The sequence below is a fragment of the Callorhinus ursinus genome, unplaced genomic scaffold, assembly GCF_003265705.2.
Source record: "Callorhinus ursinus isolate GAN/ISIS: 27379988/994484 unplaced genomic scaffold, GSC_fseal_2.0 scaffold4, whole genome shotgun sequence".
In the NCBI taxonomy this organism is placed as follows: domain Eukaryota; kingdom Metazoa; phylum Chordata; class Mammalia; order Carnivora; family Otariidae; genus Callorhinus; species Callorhinus ursinus.
The window spans coordinates 614,726-641,945 of record NW_027397066.1 but is presented as its reverse complement, the minus strand read 5'-3'; the positions used below and the strand labels follow the sequence as shown (position 1 = coordinate 641,945).

Below are 27,220 nucleotides of genomic sequence, written 5' to 3'. Positions count from 1 at the left end.
GCTCCCTCCCTGAGCGCCCCCCCACCCGAGCCAGTTCTGGGGCTCCCTCCCTGAGCGCCCCCCGCCCCAGCACACTGCACCTGGCCAGCTCCGGGGCACCTCCCTGAGTGCCCCTCCACCCCCACCCCAGCACACCCCACCCAGCCAGCTCCAGGATGAGGGGCAGGCCCGCAGCGGGGAGGTGCGCAAAGCATTCGGATACAGTCTCGAAGCCAAAACCCCAATCCAGAACCTTACCCCCCACCCCAGCAGTGGCCGTTCCACCCCTTCACCATCAGGCCTGGGAACCCTGGCAACCAGAACCCTCGTTTTTATTTTGTGTTTTTTCCTCTGAAGATGTATTTGAGATTCTGAGAAGGAGCAGAGAGAGCCAGTGGGGAGGCAGGGCCGTGTCTTTGCTGCCGTTTGCTCTTCTCCCCCGTTTCTCTGATGCCTGCCTGTGGAGCTGCATCTACTGAGCTCTGGAGGGTCCAGGCAGGGCCAGGGACCCGGGGTCATGACACCCACATGGTGCCCAGGGCCTGCCAGTCGCCAGCAAGCGGTTGGCCGTGGAGGCAGGAAGAGATGGTAGACGCCTGTGCACCACCCAAGGGGGGAAGCTATTGGAAAACAAATTTCAGATGGTGTCTCTCCCATCCGAAACTAAAGACTAGCTTCTCAGTGACGGAGGGGAAGCATCCAACACAAAGATCCCTTGAATTCTCTGCGGCCAGTGGGCAAGCGCGGTGCGGCTGGCGAGTTCCTGCAACCCTGTTCCTGCGACCCTCGGGCAGCCCCACTCGGGGCCCCTCCCCACGGCAAAGCACAAGGCAGCCTTCCTGCAGTGCTGTCTCCACCTCAGGTCGCCCTGGGCCAACCGAGTCAGGAGCCCACCACAGGACTTGCAGTGTCTGTAGGAGGGCCACCGTCCCTCCGCTGAGTGCAGCCTAAGGCAGGAGGTCAAGGAAAAGGACGCCCCGCGAAAGCCAGCAACGCGTCTATGCCCGCAGTAAGCAGCACATGAGGGCTAACGACGCCACCGATAAAACCAGACGTTTAGGGCGCCTGGGCGGCTCAGTTGGTTAAGCCACTGCCTTCGGCTCAGGTCATGATCCCGGAGTCCTGGGATCGAGTCCCGCATCGGGCTCTCTGCTCAGCGAGGAGCCTGCTTCTCCCTCTGACCCTCTTCCCTCTCGTGCTCTCTAATAAACAAAATCTTAAAAACAAACAAACAAAAAACAGACGTTTATACAAAATTCACAAGGAGAAATACTCATCAGAGCGCCATCCTGTGCGACCAGGGACCAGCCCCAGCTGATCCCTGACCTGAAGGGCAAGGGGTGTGCCGCCGTCAGGGTTGGCGCCAGCAGACGACCTGTGAGCTCGCCGGCTCTGCACGGCAGCTCAGCGGCAGGCAGTCTGGGCTGGGCCACACAAGGGTCTCTCCACCCAAGTCTTCTGGAGCCACCAGACGGATCCCCAACCTCACTCGGCCTGGCCCTCATGCAGGGGTGGGCCTCCTGTCTTCCTGGGCCCCCCACCCCCACCCCCGCCATGAGCTCTGACAGTTAAGTGCTGGGCACTGCGGCGCCAAGTCATCTTAGAGGTCGGCTGGCTGTTCTTGTGAACCACATTTTTGGCCATCTCTCTGGCATTTTCTTCTCTTTTCTAGAACGCTCCTGCAGGGAAACGCTGGGTCTCCTATATGAGGGTCATCTTTCTCTCCTATTTCCCATTTCTGGTTTTCAGTTTTGCTCTGAATTCTGAGAGGCAGCCTCTCCTGCCCGCACCTCAGGGTCCATCTGTCCTGGGTCTGCGCGGCCTCAGGGTTTGGGTCTTTGCCACCTTTCTCTTTTCCGCTGACGGTGCCTCAGATGTCCATGGACCCTGGGGTGTGGGAGTCACACCAGAGGTGTTAAACCAGATGACGGGAGGCGGGTTGGAAATCACACCCATCAGGGGTCACCCCACGTGAGATGACAGCACTGTGATTTCTAACGCAGACAGACACGAAGACACCACCAGCGACAGGCCTCTCCTCCAGGACCAAGGCTCTGAGTGGGGCACACAGCCCCCATCTGGGCTGACCCGGTGTGCTCTCTCTCCATGGCGTTTGACGAACAGAAGTTTTAAATGTGAATGAACCCTGATCCATCAGCCTCTTCATTGGTGACAGCACCCCATCCTGTCAGGAGCCCTCGCCCCACCCCAAGGGCCTGAGGCTCCCCCTATGCTTGCTGCTAGAAGCAACCTTAATTTCTACCCATAGCCGTGAAGCTGGGGGTCCACATGGAAATCTTGCAGTGCCCCCTTCACAGGATGTCCAAGGTCACACCACCACCATCACACAGTACAGCTTCCCACAGGCCTCCTGGCTCCCCCATGCCCCCTATACTCTGTTCTTCACAGAGCAACCAGAGTGAGCCCATTAAAGCAATGCTTCCAACTCAACCCCCCTACCGCACACCCATCTCAGTTGAGGGGAAACTCTGAGTTCTGCACATGCTCAGATCCCCACACCCCAGTACAGGGCAGCTCCCAGGCCTGTCGCGGGACCCTCCCCTCATCTCTGCAAGCCCACTCCAACCAACCTTCTGAAAATCACCAGCCCTCCTGCCCTTTTGCCCTGTGCACCCCTGGAAACAGTCCTGTTTGACCTCCTGCCTCTCTCCCCTTCAAAGCACACGTTCCTCGAGGCTAGGAGCATCTGGCCACACCCTCACAGGGGCAGGAAGAGAGGAGTGTGGGCTATCTGTGGGCACCCACATGACCCCTGCAGATGCACGGCTGTGCCAGGGAAAACACAATGACTAGGAAGCCCATCAATCAGGTACACACTGGCCATGCTGGGCAGGGCAGGGGGGTGGGAGGAGCAGGGCGAGGGACCAATGGTGCAGAGTGGAGACCGGTGGGCCGGGGAGGTGGATGCTGCCCGAAAGCAGAGGGGCAGCCCGAAGGCTAGAGAAAGGTGCACACGGGTCTGTGAAGCCCTGGTAAGGGGAGGGAGAGCACTGGATGCCTTCACCACTGCCGAGCAGCCTTCCTCCCGAAGCTCCATGCTTAACCGCTTGCCCACACACCGAGGGCCAGAGGATCGTCTGTTTCTACAGAGGGGTGGAAAACGCACCCTCCCCTGGACACCAGTAAAAACAGTCATGGGAGGGCAGGTACTGAGTGGGAACAACCCCTTCCACGGGCTTCCCCGTTAGAACATGCTGGCAAGCGAGAAGCACCCACAGCTGTCGCGCGGTTCAAACACACGAAACCTGGGGCACACGTGCGTGAAGGGTTTGGGCCGCGCTACCTGATCAGGGAGGCTGCTCAGCGAGCACCCGGGACGGCCCGCCCCCGGAGGCAGCAAGAGGCCCCGCGCACGTGCCCACCTCGATGCCGCTCTGACGGGCCAGCTTCACCGCCGTGTTGTAGTAGCCGCAGCGCAGCAGGTGCTCCACCATCATGCGGTCCATGCGCTTCTTCTTCCACAGGCTGGCCGCCGCCGGCTGGTCGCTGCTGTGCTCCTTGAGGTGCTCGATCCTGCGCTTGCACAGCTTGGCACTCTCGTCCTCAGCCTGGATGGACTCCACCGCCTGAGACGCAAGCACACAGGGGTTCAGGGTGGGACAGTGACCAGGCTGCGCCTACCCCCACCCTCACACACAGGGGGACACGGGGGGATGTCCCCTTGCTGGGTGATGGAAGCAAAAGGGAGTTATCCGCCCCCCCCCCCCCCCCCCCCGCCACGAGGCCGGTTTGGCTGCACCTGTCATTACCCAGAGGCAAGTCAACACCTACCACTCTGGGTCTGCACCTTCTTTTCAGCGACATCACCTTTTACTTTATGGAGTCTGGAGCTATGCGGCCACATATGCATAATTTTAAATTTGTTACAGCTCCCTGGTTAATTAAGCCATCTGTTATTATTTTGCGACTTTCGTTTATAATACTTTTTCCCTCAAAGTCAAGTTTGTTCAAAATTAACACAGCTCCGTAGACGTGTTCTGTATCGGTGCTGGCTGGACAGCAGCCAACCGTCCAGCACCTGACGTGTGGTCAGTGCCGCCGCCGAGGGGCCAGATTTGCAGGCTGATTCACTGCGGCGCCCACCTGGCTGGCGGTGCACAGGCTCAACTGCTGCCCTGGCTGGTCCGCCTTTCCCTCGAGCACACGCCATGGCTTTCTGGCTTCCAGGGTATTTGCCACTCCTTTGGAAGTGGTTTTCTTCCTCCTGCTGCTTTTAAGATTTTTCTCTCTCTTCAGTTTCATGATATGAAATCCTAGGTTTATTTTTATTTATCCAACAGTTCTGAGACTCTCGGCCACTCTTCCCACGCCCTCTTGACTTTGGTTGAACACGGCCTCCACTCTAGTCTCCGAGGCTTCCCACCCTCTTACGTAGTTCTGTGTTTTTAGCTTTGTGTGCAACTAGAATTTCTAGGAATTATCTAGAAAAACATGCCTACCTTCCAGCTCACAAATTCTCTCTTGAGCTTTGTCTGATTGTTACATGTTAAAAAGTGTGTTATAAGCAAACATTTGAGTTTTTCATTTCAGTTATTATACTTTTAATTTCTTGAAGTTTTATTTGGTTTATTTTAAACTCTCAATCATGCTTTATACTTTATGTCCCCTGCAACAATTCTCAGCTGTCTGCTTAATCTTCAGACGCAGTCAAGTCTGGTCCCTGATAATCTCTACGTCTGAAATCTGGGCGGTGTCCATTGTCTCTGCCGCAGCATCCTGTGCACCTGGTGATCCTCCGTCAGACCCCTGACGCTCGGACGGACGGTGTCCTCCCCGCGAAGTGCACTCAGTGAGGCGCCACCAGCTGGGACCACTTACACCAGGCTAAGAGGAGGGTCCTGGCTCCCCTGGGTGTTCTGAAACAGGCCATGATGCTCTGCCACAGCACGTCCACTCCTGGGGCAGCCCCCCGACACGTACTACCACCAGGTCCCACCACCAGCCCTGGCCTCCCCCCGCCCCCGGCACTGGCCGCAGCCGTGGGTGCTGCCCCACTGTTGGCCCTGCCGAACAGCTCTGGTGATAAACGCTCGTCTCATGAGCCCTCTGATACGTTCAGTAAGACGTTGTAAAGCATCTTGCTGCGTCCTCTGGGTTATTCAGTGGGCGCAGTAGTGCACCCTACCTCCGTCTCCCAGAAGTGAGAAATTTCCTCCATGAAGCTTTGAGGGGAAATTCTAAAAGTACTAAATCATCTGCCTCCTGTCTGTGCTTGGGACACTCTGGAGTGAGGACAACCCAGCCCTGCAGGAACAGGAGCACGGGACTGGAAGCAAGCCGCCAGCCCCACAGGGGCTGCAGACCACAGACAGCATGGAGGGACTCGCCTTGCCCACACTCTGGCCGTAGGAGCCCACCTCCCCATCGCAGGGCTGCTTGGTCTCCACTGTGTCCCGGCTCCCACAGAAGACAGCCCCTTTTTGGGACTGCCTGGGTACATGGGAAGGCTGGGCCGCTGGACCTACGCTACAGCCCACGCGTAGGCAGGCAGGCAGGATGGTCCAGAAGCCACACCGACCTTCCTCTTGAGGACGCTGAGCTTCTCCACCACACCATCCAGAAGGCTGACCACAGAGTCCACAGCGGGGCAGCTGCTCAAGGTCTTCTCCAGCTCAGCCACCACCATGGTGACGTGGCTCGTCTCTCGGTCAATGTTTTTCTGAGCAGCCCGAAAGCGTTTATTCAGTGTTTCGTAGGGCACCTGGAGAAGGGAGGTAATTGGTGTGTGAGCATCAGCAGTCCTATGTGTGGGATGCCCAGACCCCCTTCATGGCGTTTTGTCAGGCACAAGTCCTAGGCTTCTAGCACTCTAAAGACACGTCTACTCTAACACCTGACTGAGGCCCACAAAAGCTCTGTGTGAACGGAGGGTCATTTGTGTTCCTCGATGAGGACACTAATGAGAAGACGCGTACTGTCCCCAAATCCACAGAGGCAGAAAACTGTTAAGGGCACACCAACAAAATAATCCCAAAGTTCATCCAGAATAACAAACAGTTTAAGGAGATGACCAAAATGAGATCCATCAGATGTGAAAGCCTGCAGGGGCCTGCGATGGGCCCGGGGGGGTGCTGTAGACTTGGGATGCCAGGAAGGGGGTGCAGAGACAGGTCAGGGCGTTAGCACATCAGCAGAAACCAAAGGTGCACATCTAATGCCTCTCAATCAGACAGTGCTCATCTGCCCCCAGTGACAAAACCACCTTTCCCTACAGAACACCTGACAAAAGACCCAGGAAGGATAATGTGTCACTGTTACACTTCTGTCCTTCCAGAGAGAGTGGCTGCCAACACTCCTCCCAGCCCTTGTTCTGGCTGTGGGTCTAGCACTTTGCGCTCATCAGATGCTGCTCACGCAGCATGGACACCCCAGTGACCAGTGGTTCACTGTGGATGTCCTCACTGCCAGCTCCAACAGGTGCCAGGCACCAATGTGTGCCAGGCAGGAGCCTGGGATTCCCAGAAGCAGAGATGCCAAGGGGACCTAGACACCAGCAAGGGGACCCTGCAGCAGGACTTCCCCATGACCTGGCCAGGGGTCCAGTACTGTCCGTGCCCCAGCTGCCACCCCCCTCAGGCTGCCCTGGGGACACAGTGGCAGTGGGTAAACAGTCCTGTCCACACCTCGGGTCTTACCAGCTCAAGAGGCAGGATGCCATTAGATAAACCGTGTATGCCACCCGGGGAGGGCTCATCATCCCCAGCAGCCGGGTCTAGTAGTCTTTCCTGCAACCATGCCACAGTCTAGCACAAGCAAGACAGGAGAGTCTTTAGACAAAGCCAAAGGGCCATCCTTAACGTGGAGTGGCACAGAGCACCCTAACGCCCACACAATGGTACCTGCCCCGAGGTCCATGCCCTAACCAGGCCTGCCCTGGCTTCAATCCCTGAAGAGCCTCCCACTGTGGCACGTGGACAAGGGTGAAGCTGCGAGCAGGTGGCCGGGCTCAGACACGAGCCCCGTCCTCCATGTCCAAAGGAAAGGGCACCCTGCCCTGAGCCTCAGTTTTGGCAAACGTACCTCATAACATAACAACAGCACAGCACAGAGACCTAGGTGCATGCATCCGCTAGACCCCTCCTGGACAAGAGGCCGGGCGGTGGTGGGCTGCTGACGTGTGCAACCTCCCTTCCGGAATCTGGGACTGTTCTCAGAGCTCCCACCCACCCCAGGGGCCCTGCAAACCGTCTGCTCCAGGATAGGTGTGTGCTTCCAATCTGACCCAGCGGACACTTTCATAAAACACAATAAACAGAGTTACTGAAAAGTGAACTGAAATCCCATGATACCCGCTAACAAAAGCTTCCAAGTTTTATTCTGATTGAGACAAAATTACATTTCAATAAATACAATCAAAGCAACCATAACACAGGAAAAGAGAAAAAGCCATACACCGCACACACTGTCAGCCCAAGCACACGCAGGTGACGGGAACGTCCCCGGCTCTAGGCAGCTGAAGTCCAGGTGAGCAGCAGGTGAGTGCCGTTACACACACAGCAGGTCTCCCTGTGGTCAACATATGCAAGGCTCAGTGGACACCAGCACAGGACTCCCTGGACTCTCAGGTCCTGCCTTCTGCTCATGACACCGGCCTGAGGCTCATCCCTTAGCCAAAGGGAAGGCAAAAGGAGACTCGGAAGCAAGCGCTACAGGCTTGGTCTCCATTTTTAACTTTTATCCAAAAAGGAAGCAGGCAACACTCTAACATTCATCTTCAGTCCATCATCGATATCCAGGCCCAGTAATTTATACTGTAAGGTAACAGTCCATGTTAATTCCTCTATCTTTTGATAAAAGAAACTAAGTCAGGATTTTGTATACTTCTTGGGGGCTGTGAGCCCCACTGTGCTCTTCACCACGTGGCCTCGTCTTCCCCTGGACCTGAGTCAGCCCCTCAGCCTCCACTCCTGAGTCTGACCTCCAAATGGCCCAGACAGGCGCTTTCCATGGCTACTCTTCCCACCCAAAAGGACTCACGAGCTGCCCTCGGTGCTCCAGCCCCACACCCAGTCACAAGCTCCACAGGGCTGAGCTCTCAGGACCTCACCTTCTGCTGCCCACACCCCCACCTGTCCTGTGCCCCCCACCAGCCTGGCCCAGAGCAGCACCCCCACCCCCGGAGCTCCCAGAATTTACATCCCGGGAGCACTAAGCAGCCTCCTGTGCCAGCTTCCGTCCCATGGACACCAGGCAGCTGGCCCCGGAAAGCTGCTCAGTGTTCTGCCCACAGGGCACCCTGCCTGGGGTCCTGCCTCCCCTGCCTTTCCCCAACTATCCCCCGCTGCTCAGTCACCAGCAGCTCCTTCACAGGCTCCTCCCAAAAGGGCTTTTGCCAAATGAAGGAATGGAATTTCAGAAATGCTGAAGATCCTGAATGAAGCCAAACTATCATTCCAGAAGAAGGGCAAGATTAATATACTTCTGGACATGCAGGGACTGCCAAGGTTAGTGCCCACAACCCTTTTCTGGGAGGAAAATTACTCAGAGAGCCCTCGGTGAAACAAACAACAAAATCAATGAGAGGAAATAAGATAACAGCAAAGAGCAGTGAGGAAAAGCACCAGTAAATGATACAGTCAAACTAGAGAGCAAGAAACCAATCCACAGCCTAAGAAACGCGGACAAGGTGACGCTAAGTCCAAGGGATTCTGAAAGAATTCCAAAATAAAAAGCAAATATTAAAATGTAGCCTTAAATGCACAGGCAACAAAACCAAAAGCAGACACATGGGATTACATCAAACTTAAAACTTGTGCGAAGCGAAGGAAGCGATCTGCAGTGCGCAGCCCAGGATGGGGAGGGCACTCTGGTACCCGGGACAGGCGGAAAACTTCACCTCCACAGCAAAGACACAACACCCAACCCAAAGTGGGCAGAGGCCCTGAGCAGACAATTCTCCGAAGAAGATACACAGTGGCCGACCCGCACAGGGAAAGGTGCTGAGCATCACCAACCATCAGGGAAATGCAGGTCAAAACCACGGGCAGACCCCACCCCACACCCCACAGGACGGCTGCTCTCAAAGGAGCGGAGACCGACAAGCCTTGGCGAGGACGTGGGGCAATCAGAACCCCGTGCACCGTGGGGTGCAGCCGCCGTTGAAAACACCATGAAGGGTCCTCAAAACACTAAGCACAGAATGAGCCCACGGCCCAGCCATTCCACGTCTGGGTGTGCTCCCCGGAGAACGGAGAGCAGGGTCTGGATGAGAGGCCGGCACCTCCGTGTTCACGGCAGCATCATGCACAGCAGCTGAGACAGGGAAGCACCGCAGCATCCGTGGACGGGTGGACAGACTACCAAAATGTGTTGTATACACCCAATGGAATGTTATTCAGCCTTACAAAGAAGGAAATCTTACCATATGCTGCAACATGGATGAACCTGCAGGACATTATGCCAAGTGAAATAGCCAGTCACAGAAAGACTAAACTGTATGATTCTTCTCCCGTGAGATACCGAGGGCAGCCAAACGATCAGAACGAGAAGGAAGGAGGGCGGTGCCGGGGTCTGGGGAAAGGGGAGGGGTTTAATGGTGTAACAGACTAAATGTGTCCCTACCCTTATAACACACAGACACAAATACTACCCCCAACGGGATGGCATATGGGGATGGAGCTTCGGGAGGTGACCGGGTTACAAGGATGCGGCCCTCGTGACTGGGATCAGCATCCTTCTAAAAGGACCAATGGCTGTCTTCACCACATGGGATGCAGGGAAGAGGCCCTCACCAGAACCAGACCACCCCGGCACTCTCGTCTTGGACTTCCAGCCTCCAGAACTTGGGAGAAGAACCTTCTGTTGTTCATAAGCACCCGGTCAACCTCACTTTTAACTGGTTAACACAAATGGGTACATAGTCTCAGTTGTGCACACTGAGCAGTTGTGGCGACCTTACATGCATATAGCTGATACTGCTTAAAGATGACGAAGATGGTTAGTTTCGTGTTATGTTTCACCACAGTAAAAACATGGCAATGGTACCTGATTTCAACAACTACCATGAAGCTATAGTGAACAAGACAGTGGGGCCCTGGTGCAGCTGTGCACCAGCACCGGTGGAGGGCGGAGAGCCCAGAAATGGACCCCCAACCCAGGAGCCCAGCAAGCCAGGGCAGAGAGGACCTGCTCTGCAACAATGGTACAGAACTGGACAGCCACATGGGAGAGGGAGGACTTCAGCCCGGACCTCACTCGGTCCGAAAAAATTCTTAAATGGCCACGGACCCAAACATCAAAGCTAAAACTACAGAATTCTAGATGGGAACACAGGAGAAAACCTTCACAACCTTAAGTAGGCAAAAATTTCTCACAGGGATACAGAATGCACTAACTATGAAAGAAAAATTAATTAATTAAACCTTATCAAACTAAAACTTCTACTCTTTGAAAGACAATTATTTAAGAAAAGCCACAGACGAGGAGAAAACATTCAGTGTATGTAAACCTAACAAAGGACTTCTAAAACACGTTTAAAACTCTTACAACTCAAGACCAAGAAGACAATCCCATCTTTAAAATGGGCAAAAAGTTTTAACAAAAAGTCACAAAAGAAGATATATACAAAAGGCTAATAATGAAGACACATAACATCATTAGTCAGAAATATGCAAATTCAAGCCACAAGGGGACACATGAGGGTCAGCTGCATGTGTTTTCAAGCTGACCAGGCCACAAGGTGCAGACACGGTCAGATGCAGCTCTGGGTGTGTCTGGAGAATCTCATTTGAACGCTGGGCTGAGTGAAGCAGACTCTGTCAGCTCTCCTGGGGCTCCTGGTTGCCCACTGCAGATCTTTTCAGCCCCCATAATCCTGTAAGCCAATTCTGTAAGGTCAGTCTCAACCTCACTCCCCCTCCCCCGTTCCCTCTCCCTGTGTCTCCCTCCCTTACTGGATGGTTCTGTTTCTCCGGAGAGCCCTAAGACAGGACGCTCCTGCACGCTAGGAAGACTTTGCACCACCTGCCGGCCAGGCTGGGGACACCTGGATGCTATCACTGGCAGTGGTGTGGGCGATCCTCAACAACAGAGTCTGGCTGTTTCTTACGACGGTAAATATACACCTATCACATCATTCAGCAATTCCAATCCTGAGAGAAACAAACCCAGAGTATCCACAAAGAGACTGTGTACAAATGCTCATAGCAGTTTTATTCCCAAGCCCAAGACTGGAACCATCTCAAACATACATCCATGGGGACGGTAAACTGCCCACTGACGTGGGGTGCCGCACAATCAAGCTCAGACGTGGGCAGGGGAGAAAGCAAGACACACAGTGCAGCTGTGGGTTCCCTTTATGGGACATTCCAACACCAGCAGACCAGTGGGAGGAGTGGTTCTCCACCAGGGAGAGTACTCCCCCGGGGACCCTTGGAAACAATGTCTGGAGACCTTTCGGATCTGTCACAACCTGGGTGTGTTTGTGAGCTTGCCAAACCACAAGAGGAAATTAAACGGAACAAAGAACACCTTATCAATCTACCAAGAAGGAAACGAAAAAAAGACACACAAAAGCACCAGAGACAGAGAACAAAGATGGAGAGTGTAAGTCCACAATACTGGTACTCACCGTAAATCTGGATGGCTACAGAAAGATAACTAGAGCGTAAGTGGACAAAAAAACAGAAGGGACAAAGCCACAGAGCAGCGCTGTCCAAGAGAACTGTGAGCTGCATATGCACATAATTTTAAGTTTTCTAGCAACCACATTAAAAAGAATGGGATGAAACTGGTTTTAGTTTATTTTACTTAATCCAATGCACCCCAAATATTTCATTTATTAGGCATTTTACATTATTTTTTCTCTTCATGCTAAATCTTTAAAAGCCAGTACACATTTTTACACTTAGAGCACATACTTGGACCAGCAAAATTTCAAGTACCCAACAGCCACACGGGGCTCAGAGCTGCTGTACTGGAGAGTGTAGCTACAGAAAACCTATGGTGAGGTCTGAGGTCAATGGGACCCCACACATGGCTGGCAGGGAGCGTGTGGGGGGAGGGAAATTTGACAGCAGTTACCAAACTGTGTCTAACCTTTGACCTGGCTACTCCAATACTGTGCACTGATCCTAAAAGCTAATTGCACATGTGTGCAGAGTCGTAGGTCATGGGTACCCTCCCAAGGTCGGCCAGCACCGCACAGGAATGTTTTTTTTTCTTCTTCTTATGTAGGCTCCATGCGGGGCTTGAACTCACAACCGAGATCAAGACCTGGGCTGACATCAACAGTCAGACGCTTAGCCAACTGAGCCACCCAGGCACCCCTGCATGAGTGCTCTCTATTAAGTTGAATGATACAAAAATAACTTATAGGCCATCATTATGTTACCAATTTTTAATTGAAATATAACTCAGATACCATAAAACTCACCCTAAGTGTACAATTTAGTTTTTAATATAAACACAAGGTTGTACAACTTTCACCACAAAATACTTCCAGAACATTTCATCAACCCAAAGAGAAATCCCGTACCTATGGAAGTCCTCCTCACGGGCAGGCACCAACCACTAATAATCTACTCCCTGCCTATACGGATCTGCCCATCGTAGACATTTCGTACACATGGAATCATACATTCGACGGCCTTTTGTGTGGCTTTTTTAACTTCGCATAATGTTTTCACGGTTCAGTCATTATGTAACATGTATTTCATTCCTTTTTATGGCTGAAGAATAGTGTTCCGTCCCACAGGCATACCACATTTGCTTACACATTCATACGTTTTTGGCTATTATGAGTAATAAGGCCGCAAGGACTCCTGCACAGACTTTTGTGGGGACACCTTCTCACTTCTTCGGGGGCTCTACCTAGGAGTGGAATTGCTGGCCGCTCTGTGTTGAACTTTTTAAAGAACTGCCAGCCTGCCTTGCAGCGTCTTTACCATTTTATGCACCCCAGCACTGTAGGAGGGCTTCAGTCTCTCCACCACACCCTCATCCAACACTTACTACCGTCCATCTTTCTGATTAGTCGTTCTAGGGGGCATGAAGTGGCAGCTCATTGTGGTTTTCAATTTGAATTTCATAAACGCCTAATAATGTTGAATATCTTCTCAATGCTTATTAGCTGTTGGTATATCTTCTCTGGAAAAGTCTATTCAAACCATTTACTCATTTTAAAATTGGGTTGTCTTTACATTACTGAATTCTAAGAACTCTTAGGAGATTCTGGACACTACTAGATCACCAGAGGTGACATGCAAAACATTTCCCTCCATTCTGTCCTCGGAAGCACAAGGTTTTCACTTCTGAAGTCCAACCAACATTCTGTTTTGGTTTCCTGTACTTTAGGGGTTATATCTAAGACTCTTAGCTCTTGTATTTAACCTTTGATCCATTTTGACTTAATGCTCATATACGGTGTGAGCAAAGGACTCAACTTCTTTTGCATGTTGCTATCCAGTTGTCTGTTGAAAAGCCTCTCCCTTCCTTATGTAACTGTCCTAGCACCGTACTGAGAATTACTATGTATGGGCTTACACCTGGACTCAGTTCTAGCCCACTGATCTATCTTTAGCCTTTTAACCAGTAATCAAGAAGTGTAGTTTGTAGTAAGTTTTGAAACTAGGAAATGTGAGTCCTACAACTTTGTTCTTTTTCAAGATTGTTATTGGCTGAATGTTTGGGTTCCCCCCCCCCCAACAAAATTCCCGTATGTTGAAGCCTTAGTCCCCAGTGTGATGGTTATCTGGAATTGGGCACTTGAAACACAATTAGGTTCAGATGAGGTAACAAGTGTGGGGACTCCATAATGGGATCAATGTTAGCACATGGTGGGAAGGCAGCCATCTGCAAACCAAAACGAGGGTCACCAGGAACCAAATCTGATGGCCCCTTGCTCTTGGACCTCCCAGCCTCCAGAACGGTTAAGAAATAAATACCCGTTGTTTCAGTCACTCCAGTCTGTGGTATTTTGTTAGTGCAGCCTGAGCGGTCTCAGACGACTGTCTTGGCTGTTCTGGACCCTCTGCATTTCCGTATGAATTTTAGGATTGGCTTCTCGATTTCTGCAAAAGTGCCAGCTAGAGTTCTGATATGGATTGGATTGAATCTATAGATCAATTTACTGCTATCTTAAGAGTGAAGTCTTACTTTATTATTTTTCATGCTGTTATAACTAACATTGTTTTCCTCATTCCTTTTTGATTGTCCATTATCTGGAATACAGAAGTACAACTTATTTTTACATACTCACCTTGTATCCTGCAACATGGCTGAACTAGTTTATGAGTTCTGGTAAGTTTTGTGTGTGTGTTGTGTGTGTGTGTGCGTGTGTGTATATTCCTTAGGACTTTTCATCTACAAGATCGTTTCATCTGCAAATAGAGTTTTGTTTCTTCCTTTCTAATCTGAATGCCTATTATTTCTTTTTCTTGCCTAACTGCCCTGATTATAATCTCCAGCACAATGCTGAATCAGAAGTGGCCAGAATGGACATCCTTGCTTCTTTGTCCTAGGGGAAAAAGTTTTCAGTCTTTTACCACTAAGCATGATGTTAGCTGTGGTTTTTGCACAGATGCTCTTTATCAGGTTGAGGAAGTTCTCTCCTTTTCCTAGTTTGTTAAGTGTTTTTACCGTGAATACGTGTTGGATTCTGTCAAGTGCTTTTTTTCTGTGTCTATTGAGATGATCATGTGGCTTATGTCCTTTATACTGTTGTGGTATGTTACACTGCTTTTTGCATGTTGAACCAACCTTGCAGTCCTGCGGTAAATCCCGTTTACTCCTGGTACATAATCCTTTTCATATGTTGTCCGATACAGTTTGCTAGCGTGTTGTGGAGGATCTTAACACCTATATTCATTCATAGGGAATACTGGTCTGTAGTTTTCTTGGATATGTGTCTGGTTTTGGTATTAGGGTAATACTGACAGCACAGAGTGAGTTGGGAAATGTTCCTTTCTCTTCTATTATTCTGAAGAGCTTGTTAAGGATCAGTGTTAATTCTTCTTTAAACATTTAACAGAGTTCACTAGTGAAGCCACTTCATCCTGGGCTTTTCTTTATGGAAAGTTTTTGTTTTGTTTTTTTTTAATCTCTTTACATGTTATAAGCCTATTCAACCACTGTCTTTTAACCCACAAAATAGCAATTTTACATGGTTCAATCCAACACATTTTCCCTTTGCGCTCCTTGTCTAAAACTCAATAAGGAAAAGAGGTCTTGGACCTTTCTCATCAATGTGAATCAGCTCTTTATGGTTCATATTTGGTGGCTTTTTAAAATCGTTATTTGCTTTTAAATTCTGGTTCTATTTTATCTGAGTATACCAAAGATTTAAATATGTATTAATCAAATCCACTCAATTTTTCCTTGGTAATTTGTTGCATTGTTAGCTTTTAAGATCACAGGATTTCTCTGTTTTGTTAGCTGATGTTAAATTATATTTCCTTCAGTACATCTTTCCCCTTCAGTGACTCATAAAAAGTAATCCTTCCTGTTTTCATAATTGAAACAGAATCTGGCAAACACCATAAGTTAAGATTTGTAGAAAACATCTGTACCTTCACCCAGCTCTATGGCAATCCTCCTACACTGTGTCATTTGCTTTAGTTTCTTCAAACCTTCTCCAACGTTTGCTGTGGGTTTTCTGACAGTATTTGCTGACAAAGAAATGCATCTTAGTTTGTCATCATGTTTTCAGCCATTTCTACCAGCACTGGAAGGAAGTACTTCCCCAATGTCATGGGACTTTTTATCTTTCACAATGAAGAAGCCTCAGAAGAGGTTTCTCACTATTCATCACAAAGCTAGGAACATCTTCTGAAGTGTTAGATGGAGCTCTGCCTCATGTTCTTGTATGGCATGGCTCAGTCTCCCAAATCCCAATGGCTTCCTACTTCCCCGGGCTCGTCTCCCAAGCACAGCACACACCCTGGGGGAGGCGCATCCAGTTTCAGATAGGCTTCTTAAAGAAAATGACACTTCTGGTCAGCTTCGAGGGGGCTCTGAGGGGAAAGACCGTTCACAGTGCGGCTGACAGAGCTCAAGGCGGGAAGAGCGCTGCCAGCACCTCCATGCTCTCTCCTCTCAGAGTGCAGGACCGTCTCACCAGCCAGCCGCCGGGTACCTGCAGAAATCTTCTTGTGCCACTGGTCCGTTTTAGGAAGGTAGGTATGAGCAAATCAATATGAGCTGCAATGCAGCGGAGTACCAGCCACCGACACCTGCTCAAGTGCCCTCCATCCCCCGGGACGGGCTCACTGACCAACCACAAATGGCACCATACAGACGTGTGTTCGTAACACTAGCCAAGCAGGCTCCCTTGCTATTTAGCTACGAGGTGTGACTGGAAGCAGAAGTCGTGCAACAAGGTTCACACCTGCCTCTGGCATCAGGTCCCACCCTGCTGGGTGCTTCCCTGATTACAAGTAAGAAATATGGGATCCAGCACAAAAAGGTGAGATGGTACCTTCAATCATCAGTCTGTTCAAACAGACGCAACACTCTCTGCTGTGACTGGTCTTCCCTAGGCCTCTACTAAGAAACCACGTTGTGTCTCCTTCAGTATCCGTCACCAGAGCCAGTAAAGCACACCCTGACATTTTATTTCTGTTGCTGTTAGGTTACTGCGAATGGGGATTTTCCCATGAGGTGCTTTAACTGGTTATTGCTGACACAGACTTTCTCGTTAACTGTAGTAATTTTCCAATTAGCTTGTTTGTGTTCTCTGGGTACATAACATATTACGTCTCATCCATTTGAAGTTACGTTTACTTCTGTTTCAATTTTTACTTCTTTGGATAGAATTGCCAAAATAATATTTAATAGTTCATTCGTTAACTGAAGAAATACTTCTTCTCTGCCCTCCACAAAACTTACAAGCCCAGGGGTTAGAAACAAAGAAGCAAAATGGAGTATGACAGTAACAGCTGGGGAGGAAAACCGAGAAGAGGGAGATGGTGGGGCTCCCAGTTTAAAGGTGATTTCGCTAAGAAGGTGACACCTGAGCAGAGCTCCAAGAAGGTGAGGGAATAAGATGGGTACCTGAAGGAAGAGGGTTCCAGGCAAAGTAAACAAGCACCAAGGCCCGGAGGCCCCCGTGCCAGCTCATCTTCTAGCAGCAGGGAGACCGACGGCTGAGTGCCCAAGGGGAGCAGAGCTGGAGGAGGAGGGTGGGGAGGAGAAGGCAGAGGTGAAGGCACAGGGCCTGCAGAGCTACTCTAACAACCTCGCTCTGTACCCCAAGTCGCACAGGAAGCTACCAGAACAGGAGAATGGCGTTGTCTGGTACAGCAGTGTGGCGGCTCTGCTGGGCATGGGTAGAGCCGCGACTAGGTAGGAGGCTACTTCAACCCAGAGATGGTTTCGGCCATGGTGGCAGGAGGAAAGAAGGTAAGATGCAGTCAAATCCTGAATCCATGTTGGAGCCAGAGCAGAAGGACATATGGACACAAGCTGCGAGGACAGAGTGCTCAAGGCTTTAACCTGAGCCAAGGAAGATGGGGAGTAGGTCTGGGGAGGAGACAGGTAAGTTAAGAAGTTCAGGTCTACATACGCTGAGCTACCTACAGAGATCCAAGTACAGCCACTGGATCCTGGGCTCTGGGACTGGGGACTAGCCCTCTGGGAGTCACTGGTACCCTCAGAGCATAGGAGACCACATGAGGTCACCAGCACGGTGGGTGGTCACACAGAGGTGGAGGGGCGGCTGTGAGCGGGGGAGGAACCCGGCCAGGGTGGCGAGCCTGGGGGCCAAACAGGGAGGAGGGGCCGTCAGTGGGTGCTCACTGCAGGACACCGTCAGGATCCCTGGAGGCCTGGCCAAAGCCAGGGAGTGATGGAGCAAAACACACCCTCTTGCCCTGAGAAGCGCATATTGTAATGAGGGCCTCTGACAGAAAAGCAGGCAGACTGGAGGCAGTTCTGTCAGACTGTGATCAAAGCTGTAAAGAAAATAAACCAGAGAAAGGGACACAGAACAGGAGCCACAAACCCCAACTTCATTCAGGGCTAGGGCAGCAATAAGCCCACCACCAGGCTGTTTTTGTCTTCGGGTCCCTTTGAAGCTAGAGACAGCCAACCGCAAGTTCTGGCCTCTGAGCTCAAGCATAAATGCTGAACAGCACTTCTGGGAGGCCCCATGAGGGAGCCGGCACCTTCCCCTCCCGTGCCAGCTGCCCGCAAGCAGACTGGAGCCCTGCGGTCAATGCAGACCAACAAGGGGATCACGGATCCCAGAAAGATCACAGCAAACACAGGCATCAGGAACACCCCCAGGGTTGGTTTGTTTTTTTTTTTACCAAACCCTGCACAAGGGGCAGGAGGACACTGTCTTCACCTGGGATGGGCTGGCTGCATGCCAAGGAGCATGAGTCCAGGGCAGGGAGGCCGAGATCAGGCACTGCTGGGTTTTGCACGTGGTACCTTCCGAGCCCCACTCAGATGAGTGAGGAGACCGAGCAGGTGGCCGACGATCCACGTGGGAGTTTAGGGTGGGGCCTGGCTGGAGGCAGGAGTTGGAGACAGAGCACAGAGACCTCTCTCGAGGGCTGCCTGCTGCCAGATGACTCAACGACCCCCAGGCTGGAGGATGCACAGTAACGGCAAAGGCATCTGCAGAAGACGAGCCCCGAGGAAGCAAGAGAACGGCGCCGGGGCGGGGGGCGGGGGGGGGGCAAGTGAAGGAGGCGACTGCCCGGCAACTGGCCACGTAGCGGCGTCAAGTCAGCTGTGACAAAAACATGTTCATGGAATGTTAGGGGCAAAACTTCTGACCTGAACCCGGAGAGATACACGGGAGGAGGGGCAGGAAAAGGAGGCCGCAGCTGGAGGAGGACACGTGGGGCGATGAGAGCCATGTGCGTGCTGATGGGACCCAGTGAGAAGGGGAAACTGAGACAGGAGGGGAGAGATGCAAGTGCTGGGGCCACAGGCCAGAGGGGCAGGCTCGGGGCACAGCTGGCCCCGGTGGGGCAGCTCCCCCACAAGGTACAAGCAGACCCGAGCAGGGCGGTACCTGCCACGAGCGAAAAGTGGGTGACGAGGCCAGGCTGGGGCCACGTGGCAGGAGCCGCGTACAGGGAGTGGGGGCCGTGCAGCACTCAGGGTTCACAGTCAGGAGGTGACGGCCAGTGAGACCGTCAGCACAGGTGGGTGTTTTTCTCCATTAGCCGCATTCAGCCGAAGAGTTAGTTGGGTTGTTAAACTATTTAATAATGCCTAGTTTCTATCACTTAGTTATTACTGAAACAGTGAATAAATCTTTTTTTCAGAAAGCTTTCAAACTACCGTCCCCAGGGATAAATATTCTAAAACAACGTACTCCTAAAAAGACCAACAGGCGCCCCTGGCAGACTGCTCTGCCGTGTTTCGGTCCACACCGAGCGGCCCCACTGAGGGGGGCACATGCTGCACACAGCAGCCGGCCTCCTCCCAGCTTGCTCTCCACTCCTGCTGGCCTGCATACACAGTCCATGGCGAGGTCCAGGCCCTCGGGGCCCCACTGTCATGGCCTCTGTGTGGCTCTGGGAACACCCTGAGCCCTATTGCTCCAATGGGACCATGTGCTGACGGTGCTAGGGTCTGCCAAGACTTCAACACAGCCCACAGAGCTTTCCCCCAACGTGCAAGTGCCCTGGCTGCCCACTGAAGACCACTGCACCCCCCGTGGGCCACTGCCCCACCCGTGCCTGACTCTACTCGTTCAAGGATTGGAAATGTTTGCATCCACTTGTTTAACGGCCTCCCTCCTGCCAAGCCTAGTGGCACCAGGACGGGGACCTCACTTGTCTTTTTCTCTGTGACACCCCAGTGTCACCAGCAGTGCCCAGTGAGCGTGCAGAGGTTCTTCGAGAGCAGCAAGGAGCACAAGGCCTTCAGGGTCTGGCACCTCGGCTCCGGGGTGCCTCACGGTGGTTCTGTGAGGGAGAAGCAACAGCAAGCCCCACCTTCAGACCTAAAGCTGAGCATCTGTTGCACAGCTGCCCCTGCCTATTGCTGAAGCTGCTTGGCCGGGGTTCGAATTGGCTCTAGCACACCCCACCGCTACGGAGAATGGGGCACTGGGAAGCCCTTCCTCTCCTGGCATGAAGCTTGTTTAAAGTAACACAAACAGCCTGCAGTGAGCAGGGCACTCACCCCGACGTGGACCTGCACCTGTCCCCGAAGGCCCACACCACCCCAGTGTCTCGTCTGTGGCCAAGTGTCCGAGCAGAGGCGCGAGAGACGGGAGGAGCTCAGGAGTATGCATAGGGTAAGAAGACAGCACTGCAGCCGTGCTCTGGCTTTGGCGGGACTCCGGAAGGCAGAGGCAGCCTGGGGCTCTCTCGGGTACGAGCAGACGGTGCTCTGGAGGTCTGACAAGGTTGGAGCCTGAGAGGAGGAAGGGTGTCACACAGATGCCTGCCCCAAGCCAGAGAGAGTCAGCGTCCTTCCAGCGACACAACCACCTCTGAGACAGGAAACGGCTCACTCTCTAAACCAAAAAATCTAAAGTAAAAAAAAGTGAGGACCCAGCCTACTGCCACCCTCCGGACGCAGCTTACCTAGGATTTTGTCTCTTAAGACCAAACGCTCACGCTTACCACTGTTTCTCAAACTTGAGAACACACGAGCCCCTAAATCCAGCCAAGACCAAGCTGGAAAAGTCCTAACTTTAGGCACATAACTGGCACCCAGACTCTACAACAGGCACAAACCCAGGCTCAGAAACTGCAGAGCAGGGTTTGGTCAGGACTGTCACCAAACTAAAAGCAGAGCATTTCAACAGCCCTCTAGAGAACTCAGAGACAGAAGACGCCCACAGACCCAGCAGGGAGCAGTGCCCCACGCCCACCCCTCCCCCCAGCCTGTCACGTGTGAAGGAGAGAGAGCAGCTGGGACCGGGCTGAGCCGGGTCAGGCAGGGACACCGAGACGCACAGGTGAGACTCAAGGTGAGGGGCCAGGGGGTCCAGAGCCAGGTAGCCCAGGGACCAGTGCCACAGCCTTTCTCCTGGGCTGTGAAGACCCCCACTTGATTTGGGTAGCGGTAAAGAAGGCCTCTAAAATACTATTTTACTTCAGTTCTCTGAGGGGAAAAAACAGAAGTCAACACACCAAAATATTAACAGGATGATTAGCAGAATAATTTGGAAAGTAAACACAAGTTACTTTTATAAGAGAACCTTTTTTTTTTTTTTGAAGATTTTATTTGAGAGCGAGTGAGCACGAGCAGGGGGAGCAGGGGAGGGAGAAGCAGACTCCCTGCTGAGCGGGGAGCCCGATGCTGAACTCAGTCCCAGGACCCCGAGTTCATGACCTGAGCAGAAGGCAGACGCTTCACTGACTGAGCCACCCAGGCGCCCCCCAAGAGAACCCTTTTAAAAGCATAATGAAAATGGGCCTCCAGTTCAAGGAGCTCACAGGAAAAGACTCACAGCCAGGCCCAGAACACAAAAGTGTGTCCCACGAACCCCACTCTCCCTGCTGTTGTAAGAACATAAAAACAAGTTCCACAAAGCAAAATCCAGTCCAGTGGTTCTCCCTACCAGGGCGATTTTGCCCCCCAGGGGACATCTGGCAATGTCTGGAGACATTTTGGGGATGGACAGAAGCCAGGGGTACCGCTAAACATCCTATAATGCACAACCCCCACTACAAAGAACCACCCACCCCGAAGGTCCACAGGCCATTGAGAGGCCTGTGCTGGCCCAGCTCCCCCCAGGACTGAGGGCTCAGTGAGGAGAGGGTGTCCAGCTCAACGCATGCAGACTGCATAGGTCACGGCCACGCCATTCTCTTCCCGCTGCACCAGGAGGCAAGACCAGTGTCGACCAGCCCTGGGGCTGTGAGGAACGTGGCTGGATTTGCCAATCCTCTGAATAGCAAGGAATCTCTATTAAGTCTGAGGAGGAACTGCCTGTCAAGAAAGCAAGGAGCACTCGGCTCCTGGTACCCTGCATACACCTTTCAGAACTCCAGCCCCTTGACCCTCACTCCCCTCTCCCTGCTGTCTGCACAGTGCTCCTGCCGCCCTGGGGCATCTGCATCTGGACCGTGCTCAAGACCATGACCAGCACAGCTCCTAAGTGTTCTGGGGAATTCTGTATTTTTTTTTTTAAAGATTTTATTTATTTGAGAGAGAGAATGAGATAGAGAGAGAGAGCATGAGAGGGGGGAGGGTCAGAGGGAGAAGCAGACTCCCTGCTGAGCAGGGAGCCCGATGCGGGACTCGATCCCAGGAGCCTGGGATCATGACCTGAGCCGAAGGCAGTCGCTCAGCCAACTGAGCCACCCAGGCGCCCTCTGGGGAATTCTGTATTAACTTATGCTCCTCAGTCAAGGGTCCCTAGTTTCCCAGTGAAACTTCCACATTATCCAGTAGGAATCACTCCTGAAAACATCTAGAAAAAAATGTCAACTCTCAACAATGACACACGTTGATGGATTACAGGTGATCCAGACAATCTGTGAGGGAAAATGATGGAAGTAACTTCTCTGATTTCAAAAATTCATTTAAATCATTCTAAAGCAGAAGTAAAACTCCTTTTAACAGGGAAGCTCAGGTGAAATGACACTATAATACCTCTTTACCTGTATAAGTATCTGCAGGACTATTTTTAATCAAAGGCTATTTAATAAGTCTGGAAATCAATCACAGTCAGGATTATACAACCACAGAAGAGAACCTGGAGGGGGAATCCCTTCCTGTCTGCTGTTGCCCATGCTCACCAGCCAGTCCCAAACATGATAAACTGCCACAGTTCTGTCAGTTCCAACGGCAGGCCTGGGGGTAGGCTGAGTAAGACAACAGCCCAGCAATTAATGGCTCCCCCACGAAAGCCTCATTTACTTATTTATTTGTTTGGTGGGGGAAGGAGGGATAAACATCAACCCAAATGATGTTTCGCTGGGGGCCTCAGGTGGGGTGATGTCATGGTTTTTCTGAGCCACAGGGTCTTCAAGGAGTTGAATACAAAAACACCCACCACCTAACCCTAAAAGGGCCTGGACAACAGGCATCCGGCACGGGTGGCAGCGCTCGCCTGTCCTCCCTGATCAAACAAGGTGCGGGGAAACAGCACTGCTCCACCGCTAGTCAATGAAAAGCAACAAAGCCTCGCTTCTGCTTTCGGGCGAGGACTGCACAGGGCAGTCTGACTCGAGTACTGACGACTACTCCAGGCAGCATGGAGTCCCCCGATTCACCCGGGGTGGCCCTGGAGCTATCATTACCCACGTGTGACAAAGTCAGCAATCTCAGAGCAGGTAAGTACCCCGCCTGAGGTCTTCCCGTCAGTGATGAACACAGTGGCGCAGTTATTCGAACCCACCACGCTGCACCCACCACCCCCTGTCACCACTGAGGTGGATGGGGATGCAGGGGTCTTCCAGGAGGAGAGAAAAGCTACCTGGCCTCTCAGGGAAGGCGTTCAGAATCACAAATGCCCGGCCACGGTTCTCCTGGGAACGTTATGACCTTGATCTCCTAAGGAACTTGTCTCCAGGTGCTTTGTTCTCGTCACCATCAAATTCTCCGCGAACTAGGTAAAGAGCAAGTGCGGCCCCTCCCACTAGAGACACGGACTTCACGCTCACGGAAGACGACTTGGCTAAGTGGCCATCCAAGGTCACGCAACTGGCAGCCGAGTGGCAAGGGCTGTATTTCAGGTTTGGTGACGCCCAAGATGGGTGCCCATTAGGTCGTTAGGTCTCTCTTTACAGGTTCCCTAATTAGAGACTGGAAGGCAACACGTCAACACCTTCTGACGTTAGGCTTCCGGGAGGACAGCCGGACACCAACCGTCGGGCACTCTTGCTGGGCGGCCGCGACCCCACACCCTGGAAACCCCGGTCTCCATCCCAGCCCCCAAAGTCACCAGCCTGCCTACCGCAAAATGTCACTGGGGCAGCTCACGGTTTTTTTCCTTCCTTCCTTCCTTTTTATTCTAGCACGAAGGGGCTACAGTCGGGCTCCGGAGGGCGAAGCGGGGCGCCAGACAGACGCGCTCCACGCCCTGCCACGAAGTCCTCGAAGGCCGGGCAGGCAATGGACGGCCCCACGCCACACCCGCCCGGCCTGAAGGACCCCAGATCCCAGAAAGCCCGGCCCGCCAGACGCCGCCGCCGCCGGGAAGCCCGGGGGGCCGGCCTCACAGGCCCCCCAGACCCCAGGGAGGCCGGCCCTTCAGACCCCCGGACCTTGGAGAACAAGGCCCTGCAGACCCTCGGATCTTGGGGAGCGCGGCCCTGCCGACCCCCAGACCCCGGGGAACCCGGGAGCCTGGCTCCGCGGAGCGCCCCAGAGCTCCGAAGCCCGGCCCCGCAGACCCCCCCCAGACCCCGCCCGGTGCCCCAGGCCGCGCCCCGGCCCCCACCCTGACCCTCCTCGCTCCCCTCCGACCCCCCGCGGTCCGCGGGCACCAGCCAAGCGCGGCCGCTCGCCCGGCCCTCAGACCCCACCTTGAGGGTCGGGTACTCCTGCACCTTCAGGGTCATGGAGAGCTGAGCAGCTGACTCCTGCACCGCCATCTTGAATCGGCCAAAACATTAGCGGGTGGGGGAAGCGCCGCGCGCGGCACGCCGGGTAGTGACGTCGCGCCCTCCGGCGGGGGCGGGGCGGGGCGGGGCGAGCCGACGCGTCTGCTCCAATCGCGTGCGCCCACCAGACAGTGGCGGCGGGGAAGGCGCGGCCGCGGCGTGCGCGCGGAGAGGCGTCCGGCCCGACCAATCATCTCTGGCCTTTCTCTCGTTCAGCCAATCAGCGGGAAGCCCGGCTGGGCGGTTTCCTGCTTGAACTCGCGGCCGGGAAAGCGGGCGTGGGCGCGGGCGCGCGGGGCTCCGGGGCGCCCCCGGGGGTGGGGAGGCTGGGGACTGGCGAGGGGCGCCGCTGTGGGGGTGGCTGGGCTCCCGGGAGGCGGTCCCCCGAGACAGCGGCCCTCGCTCGTGGTAGTGGCCCAGTCGTGTGCCCGCCACCTGCGCGTCCGCCAGGTGCTTTCCGCCGGGCCGCCTTACGGCGAGTAGCCGCTGCCGGCGACCCAGCGTACGAGCTCGGGTCGCCCGTCGGGACAGGAAAGGCGGAGTTTTTGTAACGGATTTTCAGGAGAGAAGCTCCCGAAGTGTGCTCGCCCCGCCGGTGGCACGTGGCCCTGGTGTCCAACACGGTGCTGCAGTTCCACGTTCTGTCTTTCCAAAATAATCCCTCTTATTCCCCCTTTTAAACAGAAATGAAATTAGGTTTCATTAATTAGGGGAAGACTTTCAAATTAAACCATTTCTCGTGTTTCACATTCATTCCTGAAACAATTGGTTAAAACTTAAGCTTAGTGTTGGAAAAACACCTAAGATGACACAAGGGGGGCCGCTATTGGGGGAGCAGAAGCCACCTCGACCCTCTGCCCAGCCCCCACGCCATGCAGGTGATGAGGGAGCCATACTGGGATGAGAAGCACCTTCCTGTCTGGACCAAGCCAAGCTCCTTGTACCCAGTTGCATCGGCACGAGTGAATTCATCAGGATAATCAGAAGATGCTTACAGCTCAATACTAATCAAGCCTTCTCCCCATCGGGGAATAGATGCGACATGTCCACGCCCATTTCTAAACTGTGAAAATGAGGAGGAAGATAGATTCCTGTGTATGGTACATGCCTCTCAGGAGACATTGGGAATGAAATTGGTGTAAGACTAGGGGTGCCTGGCTGGCTCAGTCCGTTAAGTGTGGGACTATTGGCTTCAGCTCAGGTCACGATCTCAGGATTGTGAGATTGAGTCCCACATGGGACACCGGGCTCTGCACCCAGTGGGGAGTCTGCTTGGGATTCTCTCCCTCTGCCCCTTCCCCAACTTGCGAAAAAGTGCGCACATCCTCTCTTTCTCAAATAGATAAATGTTTTTTTTAAAGATTTTATTTATTTATTTGAGAGAAAGAATGAGAGAGAGAGAGAGCGAACACATGAGAGGCGGGAGGGTCAGAGGGAGATGCAGACTCCCTGCCGAGCAGGGAGCCCGATGTGGGACTCGATCCCGGGACTCCAGCCAGGATCATGACCTGAGCCGAAGGCAGCCGCTCAACCAACTGAGCCACCCAGGCGCCCTAGATAAATCTTTTTTAAAAGAGAAATTGATGTAAGACTGGAAAAATGCACCATTCTATGGGAGAAGATATTTGCAAATATCAGATAAAGGGCTAGTATCCAAAATCTATAAAGAATTTATTAGGGTGCCTGGGTGGCTCAGTCATTGGGCATCTTGTCTTCAGCTCAGGTCATCCCAGGGTCCTGGGATCGAGCCCCGCATCGGGCTCCCTGCTCTGCGGGAAGCCTGCTTCTCCCTCTCCCACTCTCCCTGCTTGTGTTCCCTCTCTCGCTATGTCTCTCTCTCTCAAATAAATAAAAATCTTAAAAAAAAAAGAACTTATCAAAGTCAACACCCAAAGAACAAATAATCCAGTTAAGAAATGGGGAGAAGACATGTACAAACATTTCTCCAAAGAGGAGGCACAAATGGCTGACACATGAAAAAATGCTCAACATCACTCAGAATCAGGGAAATACAAATCAAAACCACAATGAGATATCACTTCACACTGGACAGAATGGCTAAAATTAATAAGTCAGGAAATGACAGATGTTGGAGAGGTTGTGGAGAAAGGGGAACCCTCCTACACTGCTGGTGGGAATGCAGGCTGGTGCAGCCACTCTGGAAAACAGTATGGAGGTTCCTTGAAAAGTTAAAAATAGAGCTACCCTACGATCCAGCAATTGCAGTACTAGGTATTTACCCCAAAGATACAAATGTTGTGATCCAAAGGGACATGTCCATCCCAATGTTTATAGGAGCGATGTCCACAATAGCCCAACTATGGAAAGAGCCTAGATGTCCATCAACAGATGAGTGGATAAAGAAAATATGGTGTATATATATACAATGGAATCTTTTTAAAAATTTTTTTAGTTATGTTAATCACCATACATTACATCATTAGTTCTTGATGTAGTGTTCCATGATTCATTGTTTGTGCATAACACCCAGTGCTCCACGCAGAACGTGCCCTCCTTAATACCCATCACCAGGCTAACCCATCCCCCCACCCTCCTCCCCTCTAGAACCCTCAGTTTGTTTTTCAGAGTCCATCGTCTCTAATGGTTCATCTCCCCCTCCGACTTACTCCCCTTCATTCTTCCCCTCCTGCGATCTTCTTTTTCTTTTTCCTTAACATATCTTGCATTATTTGTTTCAGAAGTACAGATCTGTGATTCAACAGTCTTGCACAATTCACAGCACTCACCACAGCACA

At 52.5% G+C, this 27,220-nt stretch overlaps 1 protein-coding gene across 10 annotated transcripts in view; it reads right to left on the bottom strand.

Annotated features, from left to right (window-relative positions):
- Positions 1-24,522, bottom strand: part of MAEA (macrophage erythroblast attacher, E3 ubiquitin ligase) — a 33,905-nt gene extending 9,383 nt beyond the window's left edge. For 3 of the 10 annotated variants that reach the window (XM_025886960.2, XM_025886962.2, XM_025886964.2), the window contains exons 1-3: positions 24,387-24,522; positions 5,519-5,701; positions 3,363-3,566 (exon numbers count right to left, since the gene is read on the bottom strand). In XM_025886960.2, the coding sequence (XP_025742745.1) occupies positions 3,363-3,566; positions 5,519-5,701; positions 24,387-24,455 (456 nt within the window). In that variant the 5' untranslated portion in view covers positions 24,456-24,522. Of the gene's footprint in view, positions 1-3,362; positions 3,567-5,518; positions 5,702-20,082; positions 20,317-24,386 lie in introns of all 10 variants that reach the window. The other 7 variants (XR_003211237.2, XM_025886956.2, XM_025886958.2 and 4 more) reach the window with 5 other exon arrangements.
- Positions 24,523-27,220: the final 2,698 nt, after the last annotated feature.